General features: G+C 41.0%; 1 protein-coding gene across 1 annotated transcript; it reads left to right on the top strand.

The window, feature by feature from the left end:
- Positions 1-809: 809 nt before the first annotated feature.
- Positions 810-6,356, top strand: LOC128634183 (histone H1-like). The gene is made up of 2 exons (XM_053684443.1): positions 810-1,944; positions 5,442-6,356. The coding sequence occupies exons 1-2, from the start codon at positions 1,346-1,348 to the stop codon at positions 5,506-5,508; spliced, it is 666 nt and encodes a 221-aa protein (XP_053540418.1). The 5' UTR covers positions 810-1,345; the 3' UTR covers positions 5,509-6,356.
- Positions 6,357-12,989: the final 6,633 nt, after the last annotated feature.

Below are 12,989 nucleotides of genomic sequence, written 5' to 3'. Positions count from 1 at the left end.
TCTGCTCAGATCGAAGTTTAGCAAGCAGCTCGTTAGCCTTCTGTTTTATGCCTCGCCGCTGTCCTTTGAGAAAGCTGAAGAAGGTTTTGTTTCATAATGACGGATTTTGTACTCTTCCAAAACAGCAACTGACTGCTTGCAAACTAGACACACTGCCTTTGAGTTGATTTCAGTAAATAAAAAGTCAACTTGCCAAATCTTTTTAAATTTCCTCTTGTCTGTGTGCCAGTGCCTGGATCTCTCCATTATTACCTGTTTGTTGACTGTCGCAATGCATGCTGGCCTTGAAGTATGCATGTACATTAAATAAAATTCTAATTCTTATTCTCTACATTTAATTTCAATTTTCATTTTTTGTAGCTCAATAATAATAATAAAAAAAATGTTAAATTAGAAATGAAGATCAGCATCAATTAAATTTCCCCCTCCCCCCCTTCTCACATATGGCATGGCTGGCCAAATCAAGTCACCACGGGCCAACTTTGGCCCACAGGCCGAAGTTTGGGCATCTCTGTTCTAACTGTTGTAGTAGCACTTAGTCATTTGAACTAATGTCACAGTAGCACGTAATCGTTCGAACTAAGGTTCGAGAAGCGCATAATAATTCTAAATACTGTTGTAGTAGCACCTAGTCATTCGAACTAATGTGACATTAGCACAAAGTCATTCAAAAGAGTGTTCTAGTAGCACATAGACATTGAAAAGAATGTTCTAGCAGCATGAAATACAACACACACACACACACACACACACACACACACACACACACACACACAAACAAGGCTATAGCGGAACCTATAGTCACGCGTGCTGTGCTTTACATGGCCCCCAACGCGCTCTGCTTCCGATACTACACACACCACTCGACAGCTGCAAAGACATCAGGCTCGTTCCCAAGGCTCCTCTTTAACTCGGCCCAGAACGCATACGACGGCCGTGCCTGCTTTTCGCCCGTTTTTACACACCACATCGCACCAAATGCGCAGCCCGCCGGCTTGAGTACAACGCGCGCCGCGCCTTTTCATGTGCGCTGCGCGAGACTGTTGCTCTCTAGCCGGCCAGGCCGGGCCACGGGGGAAACGAGAAAGCCCGTCTTCGCTCAGCGTGTGCTTCAACGTTTTGAATCTCGTTTTGCGAGTGGGATTTTCACCGAGAAATGCCATGAGAAAACACATCTGAGCGCGCGCCGCGTCCGTGCATTCATTCAGCGGCGCCCGAGTTGAGTCTACACCGCTCTCATATCTGTTTTTAAGACCAGCCCCCGGCCGCGGGGAGGGAGGATCATCCTGTGTTACACACTAACGTACAGTGTACGACTCGTGTATTCTACGTAGTTCCAAGAGAGATGGCAGAAGTCGCACCCGCTCCCGCCGCCGCGCCGGCCAAAGCGCCCAAGAAGAAAGCAGCTTCGAGAGCAAAAAAAGCCGGCCCTAGCGTCGGCGAGCTGATCGTCAAAGCCGTTTCCTCGTCTAAGGAGAGGAGCGGCGTGTCTCTCGCTGCTCTGAAGAAAGCGCTGGCTGCCGGCGGATATGATGTGGAGAAGAACAACTCCCGCGTCAAGATCGCCGTTAAGGGTCTCGTGACTAAAGGCACTCTGGTGCAGACCAAAGGGACCGGCGCGTCTGGCTCTTTCAAGCTGAACAAGAAGCAGACCGAAGCCAAGAAGCCCGTGAAGAAAGCCGCGCCCAAAGCGAAAAAGCCCGCCGCCACTAAGAAGCCCAAGAAGGTAGCGGCCAAGAAACCCGCCGCCGCGGCCAAGAAGTCTCCTAAGAAGGCGAAGAAGCCCGCTGCCGCCGCAAAGAAAGCCACCAAGAGCCCGAAGAAGGCGAAAAAGCCCGCGACCCCTAAAAAGGCAGCCAAGAGCCCCAAGAAAGCGAAAGCTGTCAAGCCCAAGACCACAAAGCCTAAAGCGGCAAAGGCGAAGAAGGCAGCACCCAAAAAGAAGTAAAGACGTTTGTTTCTTTCATGCTTTTGTTCCTTAAACGGCTCTTTTAAGAGCCACCCATATTTTCCTTTAAAGAGCAACATTTTCAGTCAAGCTTTATGTAATCAAAGCAATACACGTTAGAAACATTCAATAGTATGGATACACATATCTACTACATATCATGTACACATAGCCACAAGGTGATACTGATTTTAGTACAGTAGGATAGAATCCTGATCGTGATTCCTAAACATCATTCCTGATCTCCAAAACGATCACAGAATATGTAGGATAACATATTGATACATAATAAATCAATGTTAATGATAAGAATAAATAAATTCAGTATATAGTTGTTACTTCGTGCTTTTGTATGAATATTCCCTTCTGTATGTTTTCATTCGCGCGCGCTCTCTCTCTCTCTCTCTCTCTCACACACACACACACACAAGCACAAACAGGGGTGGGAGGGGTGACGCTGGAATTCGACGGCCTGTTTTTGATTGGCTAATCTGCCATTGCGTTCTTAGCGAATAAGAGAGTGGTCGTTTTGTCTATATCACGGAGAGCTCGGGGTGTAACGTTTATTTCGGAGTTGTTAGAACAGATTTGAGCATCAAGATGAGTGGCAGAGGAAAAACCGGCGGAAAAGCTAGAGCTAAGGCTAAGACTCGTTCATCCAGGGCTGGACTTCAGTTCCCCGTGGGACGTGTGCACAGGCTTCTACGTAAAGGCAACTATGCCGAGCGCGTCGGTGCCGGCGCTCCGGTCTACCTGGCCGCAGTGTTGGAGTATCTGACCGCTGAGATCCTGGAGTTGGCCGGTAACGCCGCCCGTGATAACAAGAAGACTCGTATCATTCCCCGCCACTTGCAGCTCGCCGTGCGTAACGACGAGGAACTGAACAAACTGCTCGGTGGAGTGACCATCGCTCAGGGTGGTGTGCTGCCCAACATTCAGGCTGTGCTTCTGCCTAAAAAGACCGAGAAGGCCGTCAAGACTAAGTAAACTCGTCCACTGCTGCTTTGTCAGTACCCAAAGGCTCTTTTAAGAGCCACCATCTTTGCTTCAAAAGTGCAATTTTACACCCGTTTTTCTACTGAAAGTGCACTAGAAAGTCAGCACGTTTGAAATGAAAACAGAAGCGTTATACTTTGCTAATAATTATGTGATTACGTTAAGTAGTAGTAGTAATAATGGTGGTAGTTAGCGTGTTGTCTAAATGAAATCTGAGGGGTGAAATTGTGCACTTTTAAGACAGCATATTTATAAATAAAAAAGGACGATAATTTTGTAGTCATGATTTGATACCATATTTAAGTAATGACTATAAGAACAATAGCAGTTAGCGTGCTGGTTAAATGAAGTCTGAGGAGTGAAAATGGTTTGTGACGGCGTTGTGTGTGTTCCTAATGAACAAAGCATTTGTATTAGAGAGCGCGCCAATAGAATAGAATTGTGGCGGGCGTCTTGTGTTTCGAACGGTGGCAGAGAAGACGGTCCAATAGTCAACAGGTGACGTAAAACGTTCTATCGAATAGCAGACGAGCGCGTTCGAGACGCCCAATCAGCGCAGGGCGGCGTTATGGCTTAAAAAGGCCGCGTTCGCGCGCGCAGTTTATTCTGTTTTTCTATCCGCGAAGTGCAGAGTTTGACGCTATGGCAAGAACCAAGCAGACCGCCCGTAAGTCCACCGGTGGCAAGGCGCCAAGGAAGCAGCTCGCCACTAAGGCTGCCCGCAAGAGCGCGCCGGCTACCGGCGGCGTGAAGAAGCCTCATCGTTACAGGCCCGGTACCGTGGCTCTGAGGGAGATCCGTCGTTATCAGAAGTCTACTGAGCTGCTTATCCGCAAGCTGCCCTTCCAGCGCCTGGTGAGAGAAATCGCTCAGGACTTCAAGACCGACTTGCGTTTCCAGAGCTCGGCCGTCATGGCCCTGCAGGAAGCGAGCGAGGCATACCTGGTCGGTCTGTTCGAGGACACCAACCTGTGCGCTATCCACGCCAAGAGAGTGACCATCATGCCCAAGGATATTCAGCTGGCCCGCCGTATTCGCGGAGAACGCGCTTAAACCACAACTCTGTTTAATATACACAAAGGCTCTTTTAAGAGCCACTTCCTCGTCTCAGAAAACAGCAAATTTTCTTTCTTGGGCAGTTTAAGTATTAGAACGTGGTACAGGGAGAAGGAACAGTAATAATAATGTGTGTATATATGTATGTGTGTGTAAATGAAGTGCGCGGCTTTCTATTTTTATCCACATTAGAAAGGTTGGTTATTCATTTTGCATTTTCATGACAAGTATAGACATGAGTATTACGTAATGTTTGTTTTTATAGATGAGCCGTTAATTGTGGTTATGTCCGAACAATACAATGCACAGTAATGAGCTGTGTCTGTAAAATAGCTCAAACCTACCTTCTGTTTCGGGCAGCGTTGTGCTGGATGGAGCTTGACTGCCCCCGTGTGTCCAAACTCGGGAACGGCAATTTTCTAGAAGCGGATTTCTGGGCAAGAGCTATTACATCATACATACATTTCATCCATCATCCCTTTTGTCCCGTCCATGATAATTGTTTTTGTAATTTAATAATTGTAGACATGACATGATCATTTAAATCTTCCCTATTTGTGGATACACTCTCTCTCTCTCTCTCTCTCTCTCTCTCTCTCTCTCTCTCTCTCTCTCTCTCTATATATATATATATATATATATATATATATATATATATATATATATATGTATATGTATATATATATATATATATGTATATGTGTGTGTGTGTGTGTGTGTGTGTGTGCGCGCGCTGTATTAAATAACATTTAATGTGTTTGTTTAAAACGAGTTAGAAGACGGTTTTTGTAGAAACATTTCTATATTTATTACATATAATACTTCTATATTTCTCTCTCTCTCATACACACTATATATATATATATATATATATATATATATATATATATATATACACACAGTATCTCACAAAAGTGAGTACACCCTCGCATTTTTGGAAATATTTGATTATATCTTTTCATGTGACAACACTGAAGAAATGACACTTTGCTACGGTGTAAAGTAGTGAGTGTACAGCTTGTTAGCTCTTTGAATAACTGTTCTTTTATTACTGTGACACTGTCTAAATGTACATTTTGGACTCTCAGAAAGATGGCACCCATTCACGTGCATTCTATTGACTCACAGAACTTGAATTTCCTTTGAAAATTCTTTGTGTTCAGATGAAGAAAGAAAGTCACATAAGAACTTTCTTTTTTGGTTGAAATATTCCTTTGATGAAGTTGTCCAGTAATACATAAAGAATGATATGAACTGGCGTTATTTTGGACATATTGAATTAAGGTTTGTTGTGTTTCCTAGTTATGATTATAGCACATTTTTCATCACAGTGTCTGAATGTGCCAAGGACCACATTTCAGGGATTTCGTCATTGCACGTTGTAATTGGTGTATTTTGTATTTTTAATCTAGTTTTTAGCGTTGCTGGGTTTTCTTTCTAGTCATCCACCAGTATTGAAGGCCATCTCAGTGCCAGGGAGGGCCTCCAGCCGTATCTACTACCATTAGGAAGGATCAAGGGCAGGATTGACAAATTCTACGTGGTAGTGGATAAGCACCTCATCACTTGCACAGGAACCAGCTCCTTGAGTGCTATAGATGAACTCTTCAAAGTCCACTATGTGTTCAACCTGTGATATGAGGAAGCCCTTGTTAACATCTTTACCTTCCTGCAGACTACGATCTACAACATTGATGTTGGTCTTACAAGTGAGTCTCCCAGAGTAAAGGAATTGCATGCAAAGCTTTTGAACTAGGTTAAATGTTAGTACATTTACATTTATTCACTTAGCAGATGCTTTTATCCAAAGCGACTTACAAATGAGATGCATGCAAAGCCACGAGAGTCACGTACAGTTTCTATCCTTCGTTAAAGTTTAAGTTATTATGTGCACAGCGTGGCTGTAGCCGACAGTATGTGACTTGGGTGAACTTGTAAAAGCCCGGAGTTTGAAGTTCTACATGCCTTTTGATCTACAGGGTCCAAATGGGTCAGATGAATATATTCACTATGAGGTGAATATATTGCACCTCAATTCATGCTGGTTTGTTACATCTAAGATACTGTGTTGAAAATAAAAGTTCAACCTTATACAGCAACTGATGTGTTATCTGTTCTTTTACTGACGAGTACACACATTTTAAAGGTCTGCATTTTTAGGCAGACAGGGTGTAGATCACATTTAATTACACTAGTGTAGAAAATAACTCATTAGGTTGAGCTTTTGACACATTTAGTGTAGATTCAACACTTTCTTAGTGTAAATGGAGCCTGTGAGGAGTAAAAAAACTACACCAATTGTGCTAACAGTGAACACTTACAGTGCTTGTTCAACACTATGAGAGTGTAGGAAAAAAACAATACTGAAAGTGTAAATTGAACTCTATTTAGTGTGGACCTATATAAACTCTTGATAAGTGTTAATTTTAACACTGTGAGTGTAAAAATAACACTAAAATTTGCAGTGTACAATCAGAAATGATTGGGGAAAGGGGAAAGGTGGAGGGGGTAGAAACTTTTATAAGAAATGATGTGAGATATAATCAATAAAGGGAAAGAACACGAATCTGTGGTAGTCAAACTACGGACAGGAAAAGACAGTATAACGATATTCAACTTTTACAATCCCCGTAATAGACAGAGCACCGATACACCAAATGCAGTATGTGGGTTGAAGGGAAATTAGTACGGTGTGGGGATTTTAACTCACACACACAGCACAATACAGGGGAGTAAGAATACAGATATAAATTAATCAGTGATCGAGGAATTTATAGATGATAAAAATTTGGTATGTGTTAATGACGGGAAGGACACGTGGTGTAGTTCACATAATGCAGAAAGCGCTATCGATCTGACAATAACGTCAACTGAAATTGGAGGTTCAACACATGGGAGGGTTTAGACCATTCGACAGTAGGTACCGAGAACGCCAAGGTGGAAGTTAGAGAAAGCCGACCAGCAGATGTTCCAAACGTAGAGCGGACTGAAATGTGTGGGATTAGCGAATAAGGATATAACAGACGTCGAAGAAACGAACGGAAAAGTGACCACGGCCATTATACGACCAGATGAAGAAACAATGTCAAAAAAGATAGGAAGTAAACGAAGAAAGAGCGTGCCACGGTGGGATGAGAGCTGTACTGTAGCAATTAAAAAGAGAAATAAAGCTTTTAGGAAACTCGAAGCTCACCGTACACAGGAAACTTTGATTAACTATAAAATGGCGCAAGCAGTAGGTAAGAAAACAATCAGATCAGCAAAACGTGTATATTGGAGACAATTCTGCAATAAAATTGGAAGAGAAACCCAGCTATCGGACATATGGAGAACAATTAGGAAAATGAGTGGAATAAGAAACAGTGTGTAAATATCAGTGTTAAATAGCAACAATAAAAATGCAATTAGCAATGCAGAAAAAAAAACAACATTTGGTAAAAACTTTTGTGAAGCTCCACAGTACTGAAAACCTATCCTCAACAGCCAAGCAGTGTAGAGATCAGACACTTGCCCAAAATCCAGGGATAGTAGAAAGAAGGACTTGCCATTTACTCTATTTGAGTTCAAAAGAGTTATATCAAACGCACGGCAAACGACATCAGGGAAATACAGTACATGCTATAGCATGTTAGGCCACATGAGAGACATCATGCTTGGTGTATTATTAAGACTGTTCAATATGGTATGGAATACAGGAAAAATCCCACTAACACGGAAACGGTTCCAATACTCAAACCCGGCAAATACAGTCAGATCCGTCAAGTTACAGATCCACAGTGTTAACGTCACAGGGAAAACTACGGAGAGGATGATAACAGATAGATTAGATCACTATATAGAAAGTAAAGTTCTTCTCTCACCGTATCAGTCAGGATTTTGTAAAGGGAGGGGGAGAATGGTAGAATCCATTTTATGCCTAGACCCAGAAGTTAGGAAAGCTCAAACTAACAAAGAAAGTGTCACCTCTGTATTTTTCAATGTCGAAAATATGTACGATACCCTTGGGAAGGATGGACTTCTTATTAAACTTGACGAATTAGGAATAAACGGAAAGATATATATATAATTGGGTATTAGACTTCCTGAACAGAAGGCCAATAGAAGTTAGAGTAGGTGCAGAGTACTCAAATAGATATGCAGCAGAAAATTTTACCCCACAAGGCAGTGTATGTAGCCCGATACTGTTTAATATTATGATTAAAGACATTTTATCAGGTAAAAATATAGGTAAGTCGCTTTATGCAGCTGACGAGGTTAGGGGTTGGGATATAGAATATGTAAGAAAGAAAATGCAACACGCAATAGGGAAAGTAGAACAGTGGGCAAATGAATAGGGTTTTAAACTATCAATTTCAAAATCACAAGGTATATGTTTTTCTAAACGTCATAAAACAGCACCATTGAATCTGCACAGGCAAGATCTTGAACAGGTCAAGGCTGTGAGATTTTTAGGAGAGCTTTTTGATTAGAAGTTTACCTGGGTCAGCATATTGATAAAATTAAGAACAAATGTAAAAAGATGAATAATGTTCTGAGACCGGGGAGCAAGTAGGGCATCGCTCATAAATATCTATCAGGCTCTTACAAGAGTTGTCTTTGATTACGGTCGCCTAATGTATCTTAAAAATCTTAAAAAGCTTGACGTGGAACAGACGCAAGAACTCTGGATCTGTACTAGAGCATTTAAATCATCACCAGTGACTGCGTTACAGGTCGAGACAGGAGAGATGCTGTGATTTATATTGGACAAATCTATGAGGGCATAGCAGGGTGTACACCAAGAATGCTCAGAGTTTTATAGGACTAACTTCTTTAAGAGTTTGGGATGGGTAAGAAATGTATAGGCACAAAATGCAGGCCTCAGCCAGCTACAAGAAAGCCCCATTGAGGTGAACTGTACCACCCTGGAAATTCATAAAACCATCTGTAGATACAAGATTACAACAAATATTAAAAGAGGAATCTAAAATAGCACCACAGTGGATAATACTTCAAAAATATATGGACCATTATCAGAATAAATGACTTGTATATACAGATGGCTCAATACTGGCCGCAGTGTGGCTTTGTTCATTCCTCGTGAAGTAGCAGTCAAAAAAAGAGCGACCGATCATTTATCAGTACACCGTAGAACTATCAGGAGTCCTATTGTCACTGCAGCGGTCGGAAAAAAATAATCAGAACTAAGATGTCGCTATAGCTTCTGACAGTCTATCTGCACTATCACATATACAGTCTGGGAAAACATCATGTAGACAAGACCTTGGTTAACAAATATTTTATCTGCTTCTCATACTCCATGGGAGGGAGCTGAATGTTTCCTTCTTTTGGGTTCCTGCACATGTAGGGGTGGAAGAAAATGAAACTGTGGATGTACTGGCAAAAAGATCGATAAAGCATGAAACAGTTGATATACAAGTACCATTAAGTAGAGCAGATGTTAAAACCATTATAAAGGGACACATAAAATACGGCAGGAATACCGGGACATATGTATGAGCCAAGGCAGGAACCCAAAGGAAGAGATGATAATTATGTGTCTTAGAAGAGTTCATGCTGGCTTAAATCTAACATTACACAGAATAGGTAAACACCCCACTGGACTCTGCACACACTGCAATACACAAGAGACGGTAAAACACATTCTGTTAGACTGCAAAAGATATCAGGAGGAGAGAACTGAGCTAGAGATGTGAATTGGAATGCAAAACATGACACTAAAAAACTTGCTGGGGAAAAAACATCTGGGAAAATGCATTGTCCCCTAATAAACTATCTAAAAAATACTGGGATAAGTGAAAGACTGTAGTTATGAACTTAGTATGAACATCCAGTATTCAGGAACTCAGGACTCAGAACTCAGGTGCAGGTTTTCATTCTGACCAAGCAGAAGCCACACCCGAGTCTACTGAAAGTCAAGATCGACCGATTAAACAGATGGAGTCGGGTGTGACTCCTGCTCAGTTTGTGGATTAGATCGGACAAAACCGATTGAGCTTAGGCTAGCAAATCAGTCTAAATGAAGTTTTCATAAGGTTCAAGCCTTAATGACCTACTAGCACAATAGTCAGAATCAGATATTGGGGGAAAATTATTAGTTCTCAAAGCATATAGTTAAAAGAAATAAAAGCAAATGCTCAAAATTGTTTGTCCAAAAAAAGTTTGTTGCATCACAAATTCAGTAGTTTGGAGAAAATGGGAGAGCTTGTGGCAGATATTGCAAATGTTTGTAGGCTTTAGAAAAAAGCAACATAAGTACAGGAGTCAAACCCCCATTTCATAAGAACAAGCTAAAATCCCACACATTAATCATATAGACAAAATTAAAGAGGATAAAGAGTAAAGAGGATAAAGCAGTTTCAAAGGAGAAGTTTACACAACAGTCCCATTCATAGAGAAACAAGCTATTCTTCGACCGGAGCAAACTTTGCATGGTCGCTATCATTCATTAACACGGCTAGCATGCTAGAAATCACTTGCTCACTTTCATTCAAACTGAAAGCATATGAATAGATGGTGAAGAGTAAATAAATTTAAAGTCTAGATGAAAAGAACAAATGTTGAAGAAAGGTTGACTAGGTGGGTGGGAAACAGTCAGTAGGAAAGTAGGAAGAGCTGAACAGAGCAGCAAAGACAAGAGTAAGACATTGTTAGTTGTAGGGGAGAAAGCATGTCCAACAAGAAAATGTGATTATAGGCGTAGGTCAGAAGACTCCTTCTGTCTTTGCCAGTGTCCGGGCTTCCCCACTCGTACGCGGCGCTCCGCTCTTGTAGTCCCGGGCCAAACAAGCACGCCTAGTTAGCACCAGCCAGCCCATCCGGCCTCCTCCTCTTTAGCTCGGTCGGATTCCTCCCTGACCCTAACAAAACAGTCACCCTAATGCCCTTTATCCCAACTCCGCTATTGCCTTGTGTGTGTGTGTGTGTGTGTGTTGTATTCCATGCTGCTAGAGCATTCTTTTGAATGACTTTGTGCTGCTGGAACACTGTTTTGTATGACTACATGTTACTACAACAGTATTTAGAACATTTACGTGCTTCTAGAACCTTAGTTTGAATTTCTACATGTTACTAGAATACCATTTTCAGTTACTTCCTGTTGCTAGTCTTAATATGAATAACTTTGTGCTGTTAAAGCCCCATTTTGCATTGCTCAGATTATACAAGCCCAAGAAACCGTGCTACAACCCTGTTGAGATTTACTCATCTCTGCATTTAACAGACTGCTAGAATTACCCAAAAGCCTGAACATTCGTGGGAGAGCAGCACTTCAGAAGTGTCCCCTCCCCTCTCCACCCCCCTCTCCCCCCCTCCCCCCTCCACCCCCCTCTCCCCCCCTCCCCCCTCCACCCCCCTCTCCCCCCCTCCCCCCCTCCTTTAATATAAAGTCCACAAACTGAGTGTAACAAATATAAACTTCACAGTAAAACTTTACACAACTGTTTGTACAAAACAGAAAAGAACCCAACACACACACACACACACACACACACACACACACACACACACACACACACACCAGAATATATATTATTAATTTAGGACTATAGTTTAATTCGGTGCTTTTTGTGCATCTATAAAAAAAATAATGCATAAATACTATATATATATATATATATATATATATATATATATATATATATATATATATATATATATATATATATATATATAGTCCTAAATTAATAATAAAAACTCACTTTCACTGCACCTTGTGGTTTCTGTATCTCGGTGTCTTTAGACATTATTTTACTTTTGATCATAATGTTTGAATTAGACATTACAGATCTTACTCGCGCTACACTCTGTATCAGCGCGTCTACACCGCGCGTGACCAGCAACGTGTCCTCGTTACTAACATGTCACTTCCGACAGAATTTACACTGCAAGTGTGCAGGTACAGCATATAATGACAAACTTAAATTAAACTAAACCTTTTGAACAGCTTGCACCAGTTTCCCCTGCCCCTTACACACAGTGGAGCATTTTGGATATAAACATAAGTTCAATTCAATTCAATTTTATTTGTACAGCGCTTTTTACAATAGACATTGTCTCAAAGCAGCTTTACAGAATATCAACACGGTATACAGATATTAAAGGTGTGAATTTATCCCAACTGAGCGAGCCACTGAGTGGCGACGGTGGCGAGGAAAAACTCCCTAAGATGTTTTAAGAGGAAGAAACCTTGAGAGGAACCCGACTCAGAAGGGAACCCGTCCTCATCTGGGTAACAACAGTTAGTGTGAAAAAGTTCATTATGGATTCATATGAAGTCTGTATGGCGTTAGGAGCAGCCGTAATCACACGAGTTGAAATTGATGTTAGATGCTCTGTTGTCATCGATAGCAAAGTAAGCAGGATAATTGTTAGTGTAAAGAAGATTGTACTGCTATTCCTCCTAAGGCCACATCGACTGGAGGGGAGAAGGGAACATATTTATTCATTCATTTATCTTACACAAAATTTTATTTTCATTAATAGTTTGTTTACGTACACACACACACATGCACACGCACACGCACGCACGCACACACACACACACACACACACACACACACACAGTCGGGGCCAAAAGTCTGAGAGCACTAGTGGAAAATGTTTCTATTTTGCATTTTTTTATTATTTAATTTTAGAATTTTCATTCGAAATTGTATTATTGACTACAACTTCAATACAAAATTAATAAATAAAAAAGTACAATCTTTAAAATATTTACAAGAGATTCAGAGTTTCTTAATGTTTACAGTTGCAGAATTTAAATATATATATATATATATATATATATATATATATATATATATATATATATATATATATATATATATCCAAAATATTAAACATTTACTTTCTTTGTTTAAAATATTAATAAATTCTAAAACCAATTTATTTCAAAATGTAAGAGAAAAAAAATCCAGATTTTCAATGTGGTCTCAGACATTTGTGTGTGTGCGTGTGTGTGCGTGTGTGTGCGTGTGTGTGCGTGTGT

This window comes from Ictalurus punctatus, chromosome 12 (genome assembly GCF_001660625.3).
Source record: "Ictalurus punctatus breed USDA103 chromosome 12, Coco_2.0, whole genome shotgun sequence".
Classification (NCBI taxonomy): domain Eukaryota; kingdom Metazoa; phylum Chordata; class Actinopteri; order Siluriformes; family Ictaluridae; genus Ictalurus; species Ictalurus punctatus.
The sequence above is the reverse complement of the archived record's forward strand: the minus strand, read 5'-3'. Positions and strand labels throughout refer to the sequence as shown.